Raw genomic sequence first — 23,255 nt, 5'->3', positions numbered from 1 at the left:
AGCTGAGGCTTAAGTCAAGCAGATATGGATGCCCGGGAGTAAATATTATTTTGGAGTCAATTAACTCCCATTTTATAACAGCTGTGTTCCTGTTTCTGTACAAACAGGCAATTGCTAAACTGTGCAGGTGACATAAAAGAAAGAGAAAAGCAATATAGGATTACTAATGCCTGATGGAATTGGGTGTGCCTCAGGGGCACTGTTGTGGGAGTAGTTCAATAAATCTGCGGGAGGAGCACGGACAACCCAGTGTCAACCAATTACGTGAAACACAGAAAACATTTTTATTTACCTTTATTATCACCTTGGAATGACATATTTTGCAATCTAACTGGTAGTCAATAATTGACAAGCAAATTTCAAAATAAGAAATCAATTCAGAAAAGCAATTTTTGTCAGAGCAGAAATGAATCCAGCTTATTTGTGCAATAATCTTTCTGGAATAATCCCAAGAAGTCCTGCCTGTCAAAGAGAGAGCAGTTTGGGGCCTCAGATGCAACTACCGCCTCTTTTCCTTCTTCCCTGTTTTAGAAGACACCCTGCAACAGCACAGGCAGCACTGGGTGATGAGCCACAGGGCAGCTGCCACACAGGCCAGCAGGAAGCAGATCACGTCCAGAGAGTGGTACTGGAGCAGGGAGAGGCGGTGGGAGGCGGGCCGCAGGTGTTTGGCTCCTTTGTGGCGCATGATGAACTCGATCCAGAAGACGGCCCTGTCCAGAGGCTTCACTGGCTGATCTCGTTGAATTGCCCTGAGTTTCATCGCATTCTCCTTATACCTAAGGAAGAGCCCCAAAGGGCACATTGAGAGAAGTGAGATTGCTAACTTCAGCAATTTGTTTGTTTGTTTTGATTGTTCCCTTGAGGGATTTTAAATGTCACCCCTATGAATGTAGCTGATGTCATAGGATTTTGAATGGAGCAGTATATTTGTGTGGCCTTCACTGGCAGTTTAGAGTTTCATAGGAATTTTTAAATTTACATCTATTTTGCAATGAATAAGGAGTATAAAATAAATATGCTTTAGCGATAGCACAGCGGTAGGGCATTTGCCTTACAAGCGGCCAACATGGCCGACCCAAGTTAGATTCCTCCGCCCCTCTCGGAGAGCCCGGCAAGCTACCGAGAGTATCTAGCCCGCAGGGCAGAGCCTGGCAAGCCACCCGTGATGTATTCGATATGCCAAACGCAGTAACAACAAAATCTCCAATGGAGATGTTACTGGGCCTGCTCGAGCAAATTCTCTTATACTGATAATTTTTTATTGATTTGATTTACTGATTGATTGTTATACTGAATTGATTAAGAAAATATACTGTATACCACTTGCATTTTTCAAATTTACTGCATCTTTGCTTATTGTCCACGTATGAATATTTGAAAAAATAATTTTATATCATGCGGATCAAACAAAGTCTCCAATGGGCCCGCTCGAGCAAATTGATGATCAATGGGAGGGCCTTTACTTTACTTTACTTTACTTTACTTTACTTTACTTTACATGCAGATCACAATCTCTAACTGAGTTTGGCCAAAATTTTAGGAAAGATCTCATTATTTTTACAAATCTTATGTTATTGAGAATTCATTTAAAGTTTTCTCTAATGAATGTGAAGTGGAGCAAGGGAAGCCTCTTTAACAAATTGTGCTGGCAAAACTGAACGGCTACATGTAAAAAAGTGGGCTCAGATCTCTGCCTAACACCATGTACAAAAGTAAGATCAAAATGGATTAAAGACCTCAACATCAGACCGGAATCCATAAGGTACATTGAAGACAAAGTTGACATTGAAACTAATGCTATCTTCAAAGATGTCATGCCACTAGCTGAGCAAGTGAAGACAGAGATAGACAAATGGGACTATCTTAAACTAAGAATCTTCTGCACCTCAAAAGAAACAGTGACCAAAATACAAAGACAGTCTACAGAATGGGAAAGGATATTCGCTGAATACACATCCGACAAGGGGTTGATATCAAGGATATACAAAGTACTGGTTGCACTCCACAAGAAGAAAACATCCAATCCCATCAAAAAATGGGGCGATGAAGTAAATAGAAACTTTCTTAAAGAAGAAATCCAAATGGGTAAAAGGCACATGAGAAAATGCTCCACATCATTTATCATCAGGGAGATGCAGATCAAAACCACAATGAGATATCATCTCACACCACAAAGACTAGCCCACATCCAAAAGAACAAAAGCAACCGGTGCTGGCGAGAAAGGGCCCCTCCTTCATTGCTGTTGGGAATGCCGACTGGTTCAACCCTTTTGGAAAACAGTATGGACAATTCTCAAAAAACAAGGAGTTGAGCTCCCGTTTGACCCAGCAATTCCACTCCTGGGAATATACCCCAGAGAGGCAAAAAAGTATAGTCGAAGTGACATCTGCAATTGTTTGTTCATTGCAGCACTCTTTACAATGGCCAGAATCTGTAAAAAACCTGACTGCCTGAGAACAGATGATAGGTGAAAGAAACTTTGGTATATTTACACAATGGAGTACTATTTAGTGGTTAGTAAAGACTAAAAGTCATGAAATTTACATATAAGTGGTAGTACATGGAAAATATCATGCTAAGCAAAATGAGTCAGAAAGAGAGGGACAGACTAGAAATATTGTATTCATCTGCGGAACATAAAGTAACAAAATAGGAGACTAACACCCAACAATGACTGAGATTAGTACCAGGAATTTTACTCCATGGCTTGGAGGCCAGCCTCACAAGCTAGGGGAAAAGGGAGCTCACATAGAGAAGGGAGCACCAAATAAAGGGTGTTGGGAGGATCCTCCCAGGATGGGAGAAGCATGCTGAAAGTAGACTACAGACCAAACATGATTGTCACCCATTGCCTCTTTTGCAAACAAAAACACCCAAAAGGAGAGAGAGAACAAAAGGGAATGTCTTGCCACAGAGGCAGGGTGGGATGGGGGTGGGATGGGGAGTGGGAGGGATACTGGGATCCGTGGTGGTGGAAAATGGGAACTGGTGGAGGGATGGGTATTTGATCATTGTATAAATGAAACCCAGCACAAAAATTTGTAAGTCTACAACTGTATCTCATGTTGTCTCACTAATAAAAATTTTTAAAAAATAGGACAATGAAATGAACAGAAACTTACTCAAAGATGAAATCCAAATAGCTAAAAGGCACATGAGAAAATGCTCAACATCATTATTCATCAGGGAAATGCAGATCAAAACCACAATGAGATATCATCTCACACCTCTGAGACTGGCCCACATCCAAAAGAACAAAAGCAACCTGTGTTGGCATGGATGTGGCGAGAAAGGGACCCTTCCTTCACTGCTGGTGGGAATGCCGACTGGTTTAGCCCTTTTGGAAAACAGTATGGACGATTCTCAAAAAATTAGAAATTAAGCTCCCATTTGACCCAGCAACACCACTCCTGGGAATATGTCTCAGAGAGGCAAAAAAGTATAGTCAAAGTGACATCTGCACTTGTTTGTTCATTGCAGCACCCTTTACAATAGCCAGAATCTGGAAAAAAACTGAGTACCCGAGAACAAATGACTGGTTAAAGAAACTTTGGTACATCTACACAATGGAGTACTATGTAGCTGTCAGAAAGGATGAAGTCATGAAATTTACATACAAATGGTTCTACATGGAAAGTATCATACTAAGTGTAATGAGTCAGAAAGAGAGGGACAGACATAGAAATATTGTATTCATCTGGGGGAACATAAAGTAACAAAATAGGAGACTAACACAAGAATAGCAGAGATAAGTACCAGGAGGTTTACTCCATAGTTTAGAGGCCAGCCGCACATGCTAGGGGAAAAGGCAGCTCAGATAGAGAAGGGAACACCAAATAAAGGGTGTTGGGAAGATCTGCCCAGGATGGGAGACGCGTGCTGAAAGTAGACTATAGACCGAACATGATTACCACTCATTTCCTCTTTTGCAAACCACAGCACCCCAAAGGAGAGAGAGAACAAAAGGGAATGCCCTGTCACAGAGGCAGGGTAGGATGGGGGGATGGGGGGTGGGAGGGATATTGAAATTAGTGGTGGTGGAGAATGGGTATTGGTGTACCCATCGTATAACTGAAACCCAAACACAAAAATTTGTAAGTCTACAACTGTACCTCATGGTATCTCACTAATAAAAATTAAAAACAAACAAACAAAAATAAAAAAATAAAATTTTCTCTAATGACAAATAGTTACATATTGGTTTTATCTTTTAGCTGTTCTCCTTTTTTTTACCAGAGGAAATTGTCCTTTATGTAGCCATTTGTTTATCATTATAAATTATTTGCATTTAATTTTGTAACCATTCTTGCCTAAGTTATTCTAGATTAGTATGTTATTAAATTGTTTTACAGTTATTCTGATGTTGATCATTTCCCACTTTTTTAATTAACATTATTTAGTGCAATTCTTTAATTGTGCGTTATCAATCACATTTAGTGTATTTTTAATTACCCTGTGACAACTTTGAAATTTTTATGCAATTTATTCTGGTTAGATTTAATGCCATATATGCCTATTAAAATGTACAATATCATTGTAGTTCTTTTTTTATTGCCAATTTCCTTTATTTTTTAATACTACTCATTCTTTTGATATTTTAAATTAATAAAAATTTTCTTTCAGAAAATAAATTTTTAAGTATTGTTCTAATTCAACCATAATATGAGAGTAGAAATTCATTTTAAATTGATGAATGCTGTACTAAACGTTACAAATCTTATCACGTTATGTGAAATATATTAACATGAAATACTTTAAAATACATAAACATTTAATATTTATGTTATCATACATAAAACCATATTTGTTTCTAAGAATAAAGTAAAAAATCAAAATTATCACTTGCTCATAATGGGAAATGCTTTGAAATAATGTACCGGATTTTTTCATTATTTTCATAACATAATTAATTATATTGGGCTGGAGCAGAAGCACAGCAGGTAGGTCATTTTCCTTACACGAGGCAGACCAGAGTTCTGTTCCTCCATCCCTCTCTGAGAGCCCGGCAAGCTACTGAGAGTATCTCGTCTGCATGGCAAAGCCTTTCAAGCTACCCTTGATGTATTTGATATGCCAAGCACAGTAACAAGTCCCACAATGGAGACATTACTGTTCCCCCTCGAGCAAATTGATGAACAATGGGAGGACAGTGCTACAGTCCTAAGAAGCAATATTACTTAATGTGAACATCAACTCTTCTTTCTGGGTTCAAACAAACACTGGGTTTAAAATTTGTAAAAATTTAGCATATGTATTTTTCAGAGGAGAATATAAGATGTTTTAGTCATATGGAAAGATATTTAATAACTGAAGTATAAGAAAAATTCAAAGCAATACTACAACTGAAAACCCATATATGCCTACTGGTGTTGTGCTAGTAGAAAAGACCAAAGATAAAATGCTTTGGTCACAGTGTGGAAAAGTCTCACAGCTAATGTTCAAAATATCAAAAAGTTGCTCCTTCTCCCCTGGAGGGAGCATAACATGACTCTCTTCATAACCACACCGTGAGACCTTACGCTAGGCTGTTTCCCTTGGGGCACCCCGGAGTGTCACAGGTGAGGCTCCTTCCACCCCAAGGGACCCAGGTCCTGCATCCAAAAACCTCCAGCACTCAACTGCCACCATGCTTAGGTGGCTCTCCACACACCTGGGCCGAGTATCACCCAAAAGTGAATCTATTCCTGGTTCGAGGTTGCGTGATACTTCAACCCACACACCCTATCCACGCTCCAAGGTTACTGCACTACATTTGATAGAGTTCAAAGTAGGAAGCAACTAGTATTAGAGGGAAATATACATTATATATAATATACATATCACTGTCCTGTCACTGTCCTCCCGTTGTTCATCGATTTGCTCGAGCGGGTTCAGTAATGTCTCCATTGTGGCAATTGTTACCGTGTTTGGCATATCGGATAAGTCACGGGTAGCTTGCCAGGCTTTGCAGTGCAGGCGAGATACTCTCAGTCGCTTGCTGGGCTCTCCGAGAGGGGCGGAGGAATCAAACTCGGGTCAGCCATATTGGCTGCATGCAAGGCAAGCACCCTACCTGCTGTGCTGTCGCTCCAGCCCATATAATATATATAATATATATATACATATGTATGTATATACACACAAGTATCAACATTTAACAACATTTAACATTTAAGATATTAGAAATCTCTTATGGAAGGGCTTAATGGTCCCTGGGTGAGATACAACAATCTCCACACTCTTTCCCCTAAGGATACTCTTTTGTAGCATTTTCAGTGGTTTATCATAAAAAAAAAAACATAATGTATTATTTCGGTTCTGCTTTGGGACAGTGATTTGGATTTGGGGTCGAAACATTGAAATATGGTGATGGGAAGGTGTAATGGTAGTGGGATTGCTGCTTGAATAGTAAATGTAATGAAATATTGTGAATTACCTTATAGTATATAAAATTGAAAGAAAAATAAAATATCAAAAGTTTCTGGACTTCAGATAGACATTTCTTTATAAATGTCACCATATATCCAAGGAATTCTGCTTCACAATGATAGGAAGAGCTGACATCAAAGGATCAAAAATTGACATCACTATGAACGCTTGTCCTCCACAAGCCAGTTATCCCTGTGGTAACTTTTCTGACCTCTCCTGTTTAAAACCCCAAAGGTCAGAAGAATCGTGAGGTCCCGCTTTCACGGTCTGGGTTTGTATTCGTACTGAAAATCAATATCAAAAGAGCTTTTGCCCTTCTGCACCACGGTACGTTTCTGTCTTCCCTGAGCTTGCCTTAGGACACCTGAGTTACCATTTGACAGGTGTACCGCTCCATCAAACTCCCCACCTGGCACTGTCCCCAGAGAGAGTTGAGCCCGACTGCCTCACAACTTGGTGCTTGTCACTAGAATAAAAAGCCCCTTGGGGCTTGCTCCCTGTGTCACAGGGTCATTGATAACAGGTCTCATTCCCCTGACCCAGAAAAAGCCTCAAATAATTGGGAAAAGACGAGTAAGAAGAGATGCTAAAATCTCTTGGCTGGGAGGAATAGAGATGTTACTGGCACCTGCTGGAGTAATTTGACGACCAATGGAATGAAGTGATATGGTGATATCCAAGGAAAACTGCCAGTGATATCCAAGGAAAACTGCTCTCAGAAATATGTCCAGAGAAATGAAAACATTTGATGAACGACAAAAAATGGAAAAAATTGTTCATAAAAATCATAGTGGAAAAAATAAAAGTTCGTGAATGATTAATGGATAAGTAATGTGATATATTACTTATTTTAATAGCCAGAACTATTTTTCAGCTGTATAAAATTAACACTTTTTTCTTTTTCGGTCACACTTGGCGATGCTCAGGGGTTGCTCCTGGCTTTGCACTCAGGAATTACTCCTGCTGGTGTTCGGGGGACCATAAGGGATGCTGGGAATTGAACTGGTGTTGTCAGCTTGCAAGGCAAACACCCTACCCGCTGTACTATTGCTCCAGCTCAAACATACATGACAGAGCCTGGAAACTAGCCGTGGCATATTCGATATGCCAAAAACAGTAATAATAACAGGATTCATTCCCTTGACACTGACAGAGCCTCTAATACGCTGGGAAATACGAGTAAGGAGAGGCTGCTAAAATCTCAGGACTGGGACAAATGGAGACTTTACTTGCGCCCGCTAGAGTAAATTGATGAACAACCGGATGACAGCCATACAGTGATACAATTAACACATGAATGAAGCAATAACGTATATTATGTTAAATAAAGAAAGCTAAATGCATATGACTACATATTTGACAAGATTTCATTTGTATGCAAAGTTCCTACTAGAATTTTTTTTTAGAAATGAAAACATTTTAATTCACAAGAAACAATTATTGTTCTAATTAAGGAATAGCTATTTTTTCTGAAAAATGTAGACATCCTTCACTGTCAGGATTATAGATTAAATCTTGTATTTACTAATATTTGTAACCTAATGGTAGGTCTGTTTTAATATGCATATTTATTTATTTATTTATTTTTAATTTTTATTAGTGAAACACCATGAGGTACTGTTGTAGACTTACAAATTTTTGTGCTTGGGTTTTACAATGATAGAGTACCCATCCCCCCACCAGTGCCCATTCTCCACCACCACTAATCTCAGTATCCCTCCCACCCCCCATCCTCCCAACCCACTCTGCCTCTGTGACAGGGCACTCCCTTTTGTTCTCTCTCCTTCTGCGTGCTGTGGTTTGCAAAAGAGGAAATGAGTGGCAATCATGTGCGGTCTATAGTCTACTTTCAGCATGCATCTCCCATCCTGGGCGGATCTTCCCAACACCCTTTATTTGGTTCTCCCTTCTCTATCTGAGCTGCCTTTACCCCTAGACTGTGCGGCTGGCCACCAAGCCATAGAGTGAACCTCCTGGTATTTATTACAGCTATTCTTGGGTGTTAGTCTCCTATTTTGTTACTTTAGGTTCCCCTGGTGAATGCAATCTTTCTATGTCTGTCCCTCTTTTTCTGACCTACTAGAATATTTGATAAAAATAGAATATAGTCTGATGTTTGATGAGAGTGGAGAGTGCTAAGTGTCCTACAGCGTATATAAGATTTTTTTGTGTGTTTGTTTTGTTTGTTCTTCAGACAGAGCCAGCAGTGCTCAGGGTTCCCTCTTGGCTCTGAGGTTGGGAATTGTTCTTGACAATGCCCAGGGAACCATATATGGTATTCTGGAGATTGGAACCAAGTCAGCTGCATGCAAACCAGACCCCTACTGACCATGGTGTCTCTCCAGCCTCAATTCTGTGAGACTTTTGAAATGTCCTAAGTTTTGCTGTAGTTATTCAAAATATATACTTTAGGTGAACGCTATCAGTTAACTATCTGTATTAGGAAAACACTTTTGTATAAGCAAACCATTTGATGTTACTCATTGAGATTGACCATATAATCATTTCAGAATTTGGCTCTGACTAGAAGTATTTAAATTTAAGCTCTTCATTCTCTACTTCTGAGATTTCTATGGCACTTGGAATATTCTCCAATTTCTTATAAATCTTTACATGGCTTAATCTGCAAGCTTTAACAGTAATCATTTACATTATAACTTAAATGGGTATATGAAACTATTAAATAAGTGGTTAAAATATTAGTGAGATGGGCTTCATCATCTTTTCATTGCACATTTAACTTTTAAATGAATAAATATACATTAACAAAAGTCCCAATGCATAGATATTTGTTATTTGTTAAAGTATTGTGATACTCACGAAGGATTATTGATGACTGTCTTCAGTGCATTGAGCAAATCTGAGCTTGATATGGTTTCAAAGTTCACCCTGACAGCTGCGCCCTTGGCCTGCATATGAGCGATGTTATCTGGCTGATCCGCAAACAGAGGAATGCCTACCATAGGGACCCCGTGGTAAATTGCCTCATAGATGCCGTTGGTCCCACCATGAGTGATGAAAGCTTTGGTTTTGGGGTGACCTAAAATAGAGTGAATTTTAGGAAATAAGACATTCACTACTGAGATTTCTATATTGTGATATTACATTATATACAACAGTAATTTCATAAGAACTAATTCTCTTATACTGATAATTAAAATGGTACCATTACATCATGTGATACTGATAAGCAGATTGTGTGATTTTTGGTTTATTTGCTTGTTTTGGTTTTTGGGACACTCCAGGCTGCTCTCTGGATTACTCCTGGCAGTGCATGGGGGAACTTTTGGGATGCAGTGGTGAAACCAAAAGCAGTCACATGCAAGACAATTTAACTTTCCACCGGACTATTGTCCTGCCCCAAAGCATTTCTAAGGAAGGCTTTTATATTAGCTATTCTTAAAAAATGATGGGAAGAAAGAGATAGTACAGTTCCGATCTGAATTTTGACAAACAAATTAACTTATTCTTTCCTTTTCTTTTTTTCTCTCTCTTTCTCTCTCTCTCTTTATTTTTTGGCTTGACAGTTTAGCCACGCATGGCTATGCTAGGGTTTCTCTTGCCTCTGCATCAGGGCCACTGTGGGTGATCTCTAGGATCAAGTCTTGTGTGTGGAGTCAAGTTGTGTGTGTTGGGATCTCTGTGACTTTGCTTCTTTAATAATATACTGAAAGAGATGCAACTTCTCAAAGAAAGTAACATTAACATAAATTTTCTTTGTACACGAGTCATCTATGTAACTGTGCTTCCTTATATATTTTGTCTTATTACTTCTCTAGACTTTTCAGTTAATTGATTATTTTATATTTGAAGTGACAGGCATTATAATATTTTGTATTAATTTCAGGTGTGTATCACAAAGTCATTTTATTTTTTTAATCTTTTTGTTCAGATGCCTGGAAAAGTACAAAGAGTAGCTCCAGTTTTTTTAAACCCATGAATGTTTTATAAATAAGCACATAAGACCTTGCTTTTAGGACTTTTCCTCACATTGCCACCTCTTAATGTATTACAGGGCACTTACTGAAAAAATAAAGATCGTTTTTTTGCAGGCGTCCTGATTGTAGAGCAGGTCGTTTATTCCAGTGGTATTGGCCAGACAGGGAGGGTTAGATATAGTGGGCAGGTGATGAAATGATGCTGGGCTGGGGCACACAGGACTGTCACAAGTGTTACTATAGGACCCTGTGATGCTAGGAATCCTACTAAGACCACTGAAAACGCAATTTATGTATCCCAACTCCGATCACTCTGCAGCTTTTGCATTACCTTGCATTCTTTCTTTATTCTGTGACCATATTTAAAGCATGGGTTTTTGTTCATTTTAGTCAATATTGACAAAACTACATAAGGAGTCATGATGCTGTATAATTTTGAGGGCAAGAAAAACATTAAAATTAAAATTTTTGTAGTGTTGTTTAAGAATAAAAAGTAAAGCAACTTTGTCCGAGATAGAAGGTCTAAGGTATCCAGGAGACCAGGAAATGAACTGCAATTATAGGAAAATAAAGATGACATTTTTCTCATGACATGTTCATTTCATGAAAGAGATCATGGATATTTTCCTGGAGGAAATATAGACATTAGTAGAAAAAAGTGCCTGTTTGCTTTCAGTTGTGCTGAAGACTGCCAAAAAAGAGGAAAGATTAAAACAGGAGATAGAACAAGAAGACAGACTTAATTTAGGATTGATGAAAAATTGTCTGTGGTAAACAATTACATCTGAATTGTGATACCTTGAATTGGCGACAAGGAGATAAACACTAGAAAATATCAACTAGTACGTATCACCCTCCCACCATAGACCTGGAAAATTAAATAAGTTAGTTAAATTTTATTGATTGAATTTTGTTGCTATGTTTGGTAATTTTCATATTTTGTGAATGGATGTCACTCAAGCAGGATTTATTCTCATTTCAGTGTGCGTGTTCCAGAATCTTACCAAGAAGGTCATTCTGGGGGATCCATTTGTACAACCGAGTATTCGACCCTAAAGTATCAGGCTTCTTGCCATCAAACCTCCAGAGAACCTATGAACATTAAGGAAAACGTGTCAATGCACTAGTTAAATTTTAAATGTTGAATTTGCATGTTCATTGCTAATAACACAAAAGACAGTTTAGTTATATTTAGAATTCTTCTATAGAAGGTACTTCAATAGGCAAAGAGGCATTTAGTAAATACTGCTATAACACTACTATAATAGAAATACATGCACAGTGCTTATTTTATATTCATGAAGATATAAATATATGTTTCACATCGATATGTCAAGTTATTGTGTTATGATCAATTAATGCATTTATGAAATTTCAGACTTTCATCATTTAAATGAGATAGCATAAAATTATTAAAGTACACACATGGTCCTTTATCGTTATTGTAATTCACTGACCATTTATTATGATTTTATTTTTAAATTAATATTTAGAAAAAGTAATTACTAATATCCATTGTCAGATCTGACTCATTATTTCATTATCAACTAATACCTTAGGATTGAATAAAGATTGCTGCATAACATCAATTGCTCCAGAGAGTAAATAATATTTTTATCAATAGTTTTTAAATAATCATGTACATAATTATCTTAGAAAATAGGCTGGAGTGATAGCACAGCAGTAGGACGTTTTCCTTGCACACAGCCAGCCTGGCCGAGCCAGGTTCGATTCCTCTGCCCCTCTCAGAGAGCCTGTCAAGCTACCGAAAGTATCTTGCCAGCACGCCAAAGCCTGGCAAGCTACCCGTAATGTTTTTTATATGGCAAACACAGTAATAAGAAGTCTCAAAATGGAGATGTTACTGAGCCCTCAAGAGCAAAATCGATGAACAATGGGAGGACAGCATTTGTTTGTTTTTTCCCTTCTATATCAGACCCATTATGAGAAAAATATTAAGAAAGTAATTTTTTACATATTCAGGCTGAAACATTAAAATTTTTTAGAGCATAAAATTGCAAAAATGTAGAAAGGAGTGAATATTGACTCTAAAAATGGAATGGATAGTGAAAAGCAATCAAGATTATGATTTTTTTCCCCCACTGACTATTAGCACATCTGCACACAGCTAAAGGTACCACTACCATTTCTCAGATTCTATGGAATGTTCAGAAACTTCTATGTATCCGGAGCAATAGATTCTAATGTGGGAATTACCCAGTATTCCTCACGATCTGAATTAAAATGTAGAAATTGTCAATCCCTATGCTATGCTTTTGTTCACTCCAGATCTTCAACAATAAAATGAATACAGAGGTTAAGAAAGAACTATATCGAGACAATGAATATGATTTCTTAATGATTGGGGGATCTGATCATCAGGAAGTACTTATAGTCCTAAATATATATTTGCCTAATGAGGGACCAATAAAATATTTAGAATTGGTTTGAAAAGAGACATTGTTAGGAACCTAATACCATAGTTTGAGATTTAAATACCCCTTTATCATTTCTCAATAGATCAATCAGACTAAAGCTCAGTAAGGACATACTTTATTTGAGGAAACAAGTGGAAGAGAGGGACTTTGTGTGTGTGTGTGTGGCTGCAAGTGCATGTGTGTGTGTGTGTGTGTGTGTGTGTGTGTGTGGCATTTCATCCCTGAAAACCTGAATACACATTCTTATGCAATGTGCAAGGGACATTCTCCAAGAGAGACCATATGCTGGGCCAAAAAAAACATAGCTTTATAAAATTTAAAGGATAGACATTATATCAATGATCTTTTAAGACCATAATGCACTGAAAATATAAGTGAGTCACACGCAGAAATGGAGAATCAAGTTAAAGGTAAAGGTAAAGGTAAAGGCCCTCCCGTTGATCATCGATTTGCTCGAGCGGGCCCAGTAACGTCTCCGTTGGAGACTTTGTTGTTACTGTGTCTGGCATATCGAATACATCACGGGGAGCTTGCCAGGCTCTGCCGTGTGGGCGAGATACTCTCGGTAGCTTGCTGGGCTCTCCGAGAGGGGCGGAGGAATCGAACTCGGGTCGGCCATGTTGGCTGCGTGCAAGGCAAACGCCCTACCTGCTGTGCTATCGCTCAACACGGGAAACCTCACCCGGCCCGGACATGGACAGGATTGACAGATTGATAGCTCTTTCTCGATCCCGTGGGTGGTGGTGCATGGTCGTTCTTAGTTGGTGGAGCGATTTGTCTGGTTAATTCCGATAACGAACGAGACTCTGGAGAATCAAGTTAAACACCTGAAAATTAAATACCTCACAACTGAACAACCAATGGCTTAGAGGAAATTGAAAGATTCATGGAAACAATGGAGAATGAAGACATGGGTTACCAAAACTTATGGGACACTGCAAAAGCAGTGTTATGAATGAAGTTTATAGCTCTGCAATCATTTCTCAGAAAGGAAGGGCAAGCCTACAAAAGTAATTTAACTTCACAACTTAATATCTTGGAAAATAACTAACAAAAGCAGTCCAAAGCAGGCAGGTGGCAGGAAATAAAAAAATTTAGGGCAAAAATTAATAGACTGGAAGCCCCCAGAAAAACAATCCAAAAAATTAATGGAATCAAGAGCTGGTTGGATGAGAAAATACAATATTGATAAACTTCTAGCAAGACTCACAGAGAAAAAAAGAGAAAGAATCCCAACAAACAAAATTAGAAATGAAAGCGGGGATACCACAACAGAAACCACAGGTATTTAAAGTACCATCAGAGAATACTTTGAGAATCTTTATGCCATGAAAAATGAGAACCTTAAAGAAATGGGTAAGTTCCTGTACTCCTATTATCTCCCAAGACTTACCTAAGAAGATTTGGAACAACTGAACAATCCTATTACTATGGAGGAAATTGAAATAGCAATCAAAATCTCGCCCCAAACAACAGTCCTGGCCCAGATGTATTCACTAGTGCCTTCTTTCAAACTTTTAAAGAGGAACTACTCCCAATCCTGTTCAAGCTTCTCCAAGAAATTATAAAAATAGAAACACTCCAAACAGTTTTTATGAGGTTACTCAACTCCCTGATACCAAAAGGAGACAGATAACACAAAAAGGGAATCCCAAGCATATATTACTGATGACACAGATACAAAGACCCTCAACAAAACACTGGGTATAGAATTCAAAGACTTATCGAAAAGATCATACATAATGACCAAGTAGGATTTGTCTGGGGGATGAAAGCATGGTTTAACTTTTGCAAGTCAATCAACATAATTCACCACATCAACAAAAGAAAATATAGAAACTATATGATAATATCAATGAAGGGACAATATTTGACAAGATCTAGCACCCATTCATGATCAAAGCTCTCAACAAAATAGGAGTTGAAGGAGCTTTCCTCAGTATAATCAAAGCCATTGACTACAAGCCCACAGCAAGTATTTTTCTAAATGGGGAAAAACTAAGAGCTGTTCCTCTAAGATTGTGACAAGACAAGGTTTTCCACTCTCACTACTTCTATTCAATCTACAATTAGAAGTTCTTGTCACAGCAGGTAGGCAAGAAAAGATATCAAGGGTATTGAATAGAAAAGGAAGGACCCAACCTATCACGATTTGCAATATCATGGTACTATACATAGAAAATCCCCAAGACTCTTCAAAAAAGTTCCTAGGAATAATTGCTTTGTATAGTAAAGTGGCAGGTTGCAAAATCAATACCCCAAAATCCATGATTTTCCTACATACAAATAATGAAAGAGAAGAAAAAGATATTTAAAAAACAACAACTTGTTCACAATAGTGTCTCAGAAAATCAAGTACCTCAGAATCAACTTAACTATAGAAGTGAAGTACCTGAACAAAGAAAACTACAAAACACTAGTCAAAAAATAAAAGAGGACAGGAGGAAATGGAGACATATCAGTTCATGGACTGAAAGGATTAACATCATCAAAATGGCAAAACTCCCTAAAGGATTGTACAGATTCATTGTGGTCCCTATAAGGATACCCATGACATTTTCAAAGAAATAGACAAAGCACTCCTAAAATTCATGTGGGACAATAAACCCCCACAAATAGCTAAAACAATCCTTGGGAAACAGAATGTGGGAGGCATCACCTTCCCCAACTTCAAGCTATACTACAAAGCAGTAGTAATTAAAACAGTGTGGTGTTGGAATAGAAACAGAATTGCAGACCAAAGCAATAGTGTTGAATATATTTTCATAGACCCTTAAACATATAATCACTTACTCTTTGACAAAGGAGCAAGAAATGTGAATTGGAGAAAAGAAAGCCTATTCAACAAGTGGTGCTTGGAAAACTGGACATGCAATCTCTGACCCCAAATTATAGACTATACAGGTTTATAATTATAAACCTTTAATATACAAGTATCTTTTATAAACCATAGTATACAATTACAACTTTAACACATTATTAGTACCTTTACTTGATTCTAACCTTTTGTGGAATCCGGGCGAGGGCTGATGCAATCGCATTGGCTCTCTCTTCAGGCATGTTTCTGACCATTGACCCCAGAGTAAACACCACAATACCATTTTCTCCAGAGCTCTGAACAAACTCTTCCATTTCCTAGGAAAAAAGAGTTTTCTAATTCATGGGGAGAAAGACAATGTCACACATTATTGGGGCAGAGTTGTGACTCAGGTATAGAGCAGTTGGCTTGTAATGGTGAGCATCTTTGTTCAAATCCAGTAGCACACAAAATGATATCTACAAGTCACAAATCACAATCACAAATCATCCTGTTAATCGTCGATTGCCTCGAGCAGGCCCCAGTAACGGTTCCTTCATCCTAGTCCTGAGATTATATTCAAGGCTTTTAGGAGAATGAGACCCATCATTGTTACTGGTATTTGGCATATTGGGTACTCCACGGGGAGTTTGCCAGACTCTGCCGTGTGGGCAGGCAGCATTCGGTAGCCTGCCAGTTTGTCCAAAGTAGAAATAAGATAATAAGATGTCATAATAGGATGTCGCTTGGCCACAAATGCGGCCGCGCGATTCTGGGAGCTGGTTTCTATAGTCTCTGAGTCTTGGCCGCTGATTGGATTACATGGCGCCAGAGGGTCAGTTGGTGGGTGTGACCCCCACCTACTGGAATTTGGAGGATCTGGGTGGAGGATGCTCTGCCCAAATCCGAGTAGGCTTGGAGATCTCGGCCCCAGAACCCACGTGACTTTATCCCTCTGCCAGTACCTTCATGTGTGCGGAGAGTGGTCTCAGCATGGTGGTGGCTGGTCCTGGAGGTCTTTGGCTGCCGGAGCCCTGGTCAGGACGGGGAAGAAAGCTCAACCCGCTCCCCTGCAAGGGGCCCCGGCGGCGAGGACAGACAGGTGCGGGGGCAGGAGACTGCACTGTTCTCTTTTGGGAGCTGGTTTTTATAGTCTCTGAGTGTTGGCCGATGATGGGATTACACGGCATCAAGACTCAGAGACTATAATAACCAGCTCCCGGAAGAGAACAGTGCAGTCTCCTGCCCCCGCACCTGACTGTCCTCGCCACCGGGACCTCTTGGAGGGGAGTGGGTTGAGCTTTCCTCCCCGCCCTGACCAGGGCTCCGGCAGCCAAAGACCTCCAGGACCAGCCACCACCATGCTGAGACCATTCTCCGCACACATGAAGGTACTGGCAGAGGGACAAAGTCACGCGGGTTCCGGGGCCGAGATCTCCAAGCCTACTCGGATTTGGGCCGAGCATCCTCCACCCAGATCCTCCAAATTCCAGTAGATGGGGGTCACACCCACCAACTGGCCCTCTGGCGCCATGTAATCCAATCAGTGGCCAAGACTCAGAGACTATATCTAAAAGTGTTCTACAGAAAAGTACATGAATAAAAAATTTAATGTTTTATTAGAGTAAAAGAGATATTTAAAAATCATTGCCTAATACACAAAGGACAATCATTGTAGACATTATTTTTTGCCAGGAGCCAAAATGTCAGTACAGACTGACCTGCAATTTAAGAACTAATCTCTTCTTGGAAAAATGTTAAAATACATTGTGTAAGTTTCTGAGCTATGCCTGGGATAACTGCTATGAGCCCACCATTAGGACTCACACCATGGTTTATTGAAAATCTGCATGCTTTGCTAATTTCCCATTTTTTACACTTCCTCATGTAATCAATTATATAAGGCTAGCTTGGGAGAAATAAATTTGGAGCTTGGATCAGAATCTTGACTTGCTCCCATTCTTCTCTTTATCTCTCTCTCTCTCTCTCTCTCTCTCTCTCTCTCTCTCTTTTCCCACTCACGCACTCTCTCCCAGTTATCCACGTTGACTATTCCTGCGGGTCGGGGCAACTTTTTTCTGATTGATTTTACGTAATTACAATATTGCATTTATGCTTTTAGGCATGCAAGGTTGCTGCCCTTCCGCTCTGTCAATGTGCCTGCGACCTTCTACCACTTTCCCAGTGTCACATCAGGTTGTACCTCCATCCTCTCTCATAGCTTCTCAGCCACCACAAGTGAACCTCACTTATGTTTACAATTTTCAAGAGTTTGTTGTCATCACACAGTTTGCCAAAATGAAGTATTGTGAATAAAGCAGCCATGACTATAGGCATGCACATATATTTTTAATGAATGTGCTTGTGTTCTTAGGTCCGGGAGCAGGAATAAAATCATTGAGTGAAAGAGAGGTAAAGTTTCACCTTGCGAGGGCATGTTCTCTCAAGTGGTGCTGAGGAGACCAGGAGCTCTTCTGAATGATCTTTGGTCAGTGTGGCCAACAGTTCAATACAAGCACATTTGGAAGTATTCTGCAGTGTGAAGAGTGACATGAACCTCCCCACCTGTGTTCCTGAAGATTCCATAGAATCAGCAGGAGATGCTCAGGATCCACCAGGGCTGCTCCCAGAGATGTTTCAGATTTATGTGTTGTTAGGTTCGGGCATGCAAAGCATTCACCTTTGCCTCTGTACTGCATCTCCTGCCCCTGCTGTTTTAATTTTTAATCATATATATACCATTTTCATGGTGCATGAACCACATAACATTTCTGGCTACAGGGAAGGTTTTAAATATATTGAGTCTAGTGGTGCTAACTATAATACCCTTTTATTGTGCAAATAATACGTAGAAAAATAATTACAAAATAATACTGTTTTATTTTCTAATATTAGAATCTGTAAACACAAGGCAATAATTTCCATTTCACTCTTCCTGTCCCCGTACCTGCAGCCTAATTCAGGGAAGAGACTTTAGGGTATAAAGAGGCTTGGCGTTGGTTGGAAAGATTCTGGTGAACTATTTAAGCCATTATTGTGCATTTCATTCCAATGAAACAATCTCTACGGTAAATATTTGAACACAGCTCCACCTATCCAAGAAAAATAGAAGAGCTTTCTGTGAGGGAATAGACATATACAATCGTGCCGTTATTAGTGTAAAGCAAATTAGTCTCTGCCAAAGGTCATCTGACTAATAGTAAGTCACAGTGCTAAGACAAAGCGCTCCTATACAGCTCCTCCCTGAAGACTGTGTAAAGGCTTCTGATTCCTATCGCGTCCTCACATGGTTTCAGGGGTTGTGATTCTGTCTCTGTGATAGTTTTGCAGTGCATTCAACTTTTACTATTTAGATACTTAACCCTAACTCCCTCTTACTGCTGCTGCATTCCAGAGAGGCTGCAGACCTCAGTAAGTACCACCACCCAGTGGAATCCACATACTCTTGATCAAACCCCTCAGCATGCTCAGTGGGGATCACAGATTCTTGAAGCTAACTGAGAAGTAATAATAAGCACATCAGTTATGGTCAGACACCATCTAGACTGGCTCTCAGAAGAGCACATATAGCTGACATGGTGACCCACTGGTTTGTGCTCGGCCTCTTCCATCTCTTGAGACACAAAGCGTTGTTGAATACTGCTTTTTTAAAATTTTTATTAGTGAAACACAGTTTGAATACTCCTTTATAGCCAGGTGGGAATGAATCCTATTCATTTGCCCTTAAACCTAGGCCTGCAAGGGTGTAACAGTCAGATACTTGTCTTGCATCTCTGGCTGCCTAAATCCTCTCAGGTTGTCTAATCCTTTCATGGTTGTCTAACCAGGTTCATGGATGACTATGTGTGTTTATAACGTGACTTCTTGGTCATTTTCAAGACCTGATATTTTACATAGTTGGAAAATGGCCAACCAGACTTGTTTCTGTATGTTTGGACTGGGGTTTTGTGCCCCCCCCCCCCCCCATGCCAACCTCATTGGTTTGGGGTTGTATTCAGAGATTGCTCTTGGTTCTTTATTCAGAGATCACTCCAGACAATGCTCAGGAGACAATGTTTCCATGTGGAACAAGGTTTATATTGGAATGGGCTACAGGCTAGACAGGCAGCTTATGCCTCTCCTTGCTGTCTGCTCCTCCAAATATCTGAATGCACGCGTCATTGAGAGAGCCTTATCTTTTCAAGGTCAGAAATCAACCAACACTGATGTTTACAAAGACGTAAGCTAACAAGTCCATGATGCGTGTGTTAGGTAATTAGAAGAGAGAAGGATCACACATTATTTCACTCTGACTATCAGGATATATGCTTTAAGGCTATTAGAATTTTATATGCAAGCTGTGTTTTTAAGGAAATAGTATCTTGAATACAATCTCAGTTTTATGTTGCTGCTGATGTAAAGTAGACTGAATTTAAAATATTATAAAACAAATTTTTTAATGGATACTGATTTTAAATTATATCTTAATGCAATGTTTCTGGTGCTAGAATGATAGCACAGCGGGTTGGGCATTTGTTTTGCATGTGGCTGACCCAGGTTCAATTCCTGTCATCCCTTATGGTCCCCTGAGCACTTCCAGGCGTAATTCCTGAGTACAGAATCAGGAGTAACTCTGAAGCATCATCAGGTGTGACCCAAATAGCGAAGAAAAAAAACCAAGGTTTTATTTTAGACCATATTAGGTATTTTCTTTCCAGCGCAAATCATCTCATCCTTTGCAGTCACAAAGTTATCTTATTGCCAATGTTATATGATGAGCAGTTTTTAGGCATAGAAAAACTATTAAAGTTTTCTATTACAACACAATGTAATCTCTTTATATAAATCTATATATATATCTTTACATATATGTATCTATATAAATCTATACATTTATATTTATCTATATTTGTATATAGATAATTCACCTATATATTACTATATATATTCAACTATAATTCACCCATGTATTATTTCTGTATTCCATAAGATGTTAAAAGTCATGTTTTATAGGATTGTTGTGAGAGTTTCTACAGACTTCTTTTATGGCTAAATATAGCAACTCAAAGGGTAATTCTTGATGTCAAATCCTAGGGACTCATATGAAGGGTTTTTTGAATATTACAGGGAAAATGAAGTTGATATCTTGTTTCAAATAATATTGTCCTACATTTATTTTTATGGGGTGGAGCATAGCGGGTAGTACATGAGGCTGACCTGGGTTCGATACCTCCGCCCCTCTTGGAGAGCCCAGTAAGTTACTGAGAGCGTTCCTCCTACATGGCAAAGCCTGGCAAACTACCCATGATGTATTGGATATGCCAAACACAGTAACAACAAACTTTCTTTTTCCCTTGATTTCTGAATATGCAAATTATCTAGATTTATTTAAGTTTTTATATCATGTCATCTCTCTGCCTGTCCTTCATGCGTGAGGCTCGTCCTAGTGTGTGGAGAGTAGCTTCAGCATGGCTGTGGCTGGGTCCCAGAGGTCTTCAGCTGCCAGGGCTCTGCTCATTTAAAGTAAACAGAAAAAATAGGACCAGGCTTACCTTCGGCAGGGGCTTGGCAGGTTTGCAGTGCAGTCCTCCAACAAACTCAAAATTCGGTAAGATTGGATGAGGAAACTGAAAATCCCAGTATGTTCTAATGAGCCAGAAATCAGCTTTGCCCATTAGTTCAGATATCTTAGCCGGTCTTCCTGAAGGATAACAAAACAAAACAATGTAAATCATTAATTTTTAGATAATGAAAATAAGGAATGGGAATATCCCAAAAAATTTTCTGTCATGATCTTTTACAATGGAGTCAAAGGTGCAATAGGACTTGCGGTTTGTTGATGCAAATTATCTAGATATATTTAAGTTTTAATTTCATGTCATCTATCATAAAATGTATACTTGTGATGCAACTGTAATCCATGCATAGAATTTACATGCTCAAAGCATGTGTTTCACACATTTTTATATAAGATAAAATAGAAAAAAATTAAAAAATTAATCCATAAATATTTTAAAACTGCTTGTGAATCAGGACCAGAGTGAAAGCACAGACACTTGTCTTGAATATAGACAACCAGTTTTTATTCCTGCAGCCCCATATGGTCCCAGAACACTTCAGAGTAATCCCTGAGCACAAACCAAGGAGTGACCTCTAGGCACTGTTCCTTATGGACTCAAAACCAAGAATTCAAGTATAATTTTTATGGGACTCAAAAGAGAATATCCAGCAATTATGAGCTAACAAAACCCAGGGCAAAATGGACCATGCATTCTTTGTAGGAGTTTGTGATCTTTATTTCTCTCTCAGAATCGAGAGAGCCCTCTAAATTATATGGGAAAGTTTTACTCAGATTCAGAAATGAGACTATTGTTTTTTCCATGAAAGCACTCTCAAACTTTGTTTTTCTTTTGTTTCTAAATGAAATAATTTTATTGTTGGAGTGAGTTTATAATTTTTCTTGAACACCATATGTCTCAAATAAACGTCTCCAAGACTCTCAAGTGTCTATATTAAAAAGTCTCCCGCAAACAAATAAATCATAATGGATATTTAAATATTTTGACATGTAAAATTATTAATCTTCTTTTGTATCACTATGTAGAATGTGCTAGTAACTATGGGTTATAATGCTCTAAAAATTCATGCAAAATTTTAAGTCTTTTCATAATAATTTGAGCATGACAGACATTTTATATGATATTACATTAGTGCATAATGTCTAAATCTTTATGCACTTATAGTGATAAAAAATTTCCCAGGTATTATGATATTTAAGAAATCTTATTAAGTGACTTACCTAGTACATCGGTATAAAATTGATCCCATTTCTTTTCATTGAACATCTGGCTCCAAAAGTCAAAATAGAGCACATACATCATATTTTTTACTCTCTCCATGAATGTCATTTGGTCACTTAATTCTGACAAAACGACAGGCACATAGGAAGGTGGGAGTGGAAGTCCTCCGGCATACTTTTCAAATGTAGAGCCAAAAGAGAAACGGAGACTGTACACTAAAGGGACTTTGAGTACTTCAGCTAGAAGCTCACCACAGGGTCCAACGGCATCTGCAAACACGACATCAAATCTTGATTCCTGTAGCTTTTTCATCAGTTTCTTGTTGAAAACTACATCTCTACAAAGCTTTTCAAATGCATCATAAAGTTCCCAAGTGATATCTTGCATTTTTGAAAAATGTGTCAAAAATGATTGTTTTGGCATTTCATATGTCCATAAATCAACGAGTTTCTTGAAAGCTTCCTCAAAATCATCCTTAGGTAAAGATGTTGGGTAAATCTCAAATTTAATAGTGGAGGTTTTGTTGGGATCTACAAGAATGGAAGCTGAAGATGTCAGAACAACTACTTCATGACCTCTCTTGACAAGCTCATCCAGGATTGTCTTTATGTTGATCCAATGGCTGTATTCCATGGGCCACACCAACACCTTTCCACAACTCCCACAACTGAAGTAACAACCCAGCTCTAGCAGCAGAAGAATTGAAATCCACTTCATAGGCATTATGCAGAAAGTGAGACCTATTTTCAGACTACTATTTCCAGTCTCAGTGTCTGTATTTTTCTTGAAGACATAGGTCTGTAAAGAAGTTAATGTATAACTTATGTCGAAATCAAATGTACAATGTTATCAATCAGTTCAACTGAGTACATAATTCAAAGTCTAGGTTAC

General features: G+C 38.7%; 1 protein-coding gene across 1 annotated transcript; it reads right to left on the bottom strand.

Annotated features, from left to right (window-relative positions):
• Positions 1–265: 265 nt before the first annotated feature.
• On the bottom strand, positions 266–23,137 carry LOC130020772 (UDP-glucuronosyltransferase 2B31-like). Its single transcript, XM_056111454.1, has 6 exons — positions 22,364–23,137; positions 21,117–21,265; positions 15,792–15,923; positions 11,355–11,442; positions 9,233–9,452; positions 266–779 (listed from the first exon to the last, which is right to left on the bottom strand). The coding sequence occupies exons 1-6, from the start codon at positions 23,085–23,087 to the stop codon at positions 500–502; spliced, it is 1,593 nt and encodes a 530-aa protein (XP_055967429.1). The 5' UTR covers positions 23,088–23,137; the 3' UTR covers positions 266–499.
• Positions 23,138–23,255: the final 118 nt, after the last annotated feature.

The sequence above is a fragment of the Sorex fumeus genome, unplaced genomic scaffold (assembly GCF_029834395.1).
Source record: "Sorex fumeus unplaced genomic scaffold, SorFum_2.1 ptg000013l, whole genome shotgun sequence".
Taxonomy (NCBI): Eukaryota; Metazoa; Chordata; class Mammalia; order Eulipotyphla; family Soricidae; genus Sorex; species Sorex fumeus.
The sequence above is the reverse complement of the archived record's forward strand: the minus strand, read 5'-3'. Positions and strand labels throughout refer to the sequence as shown.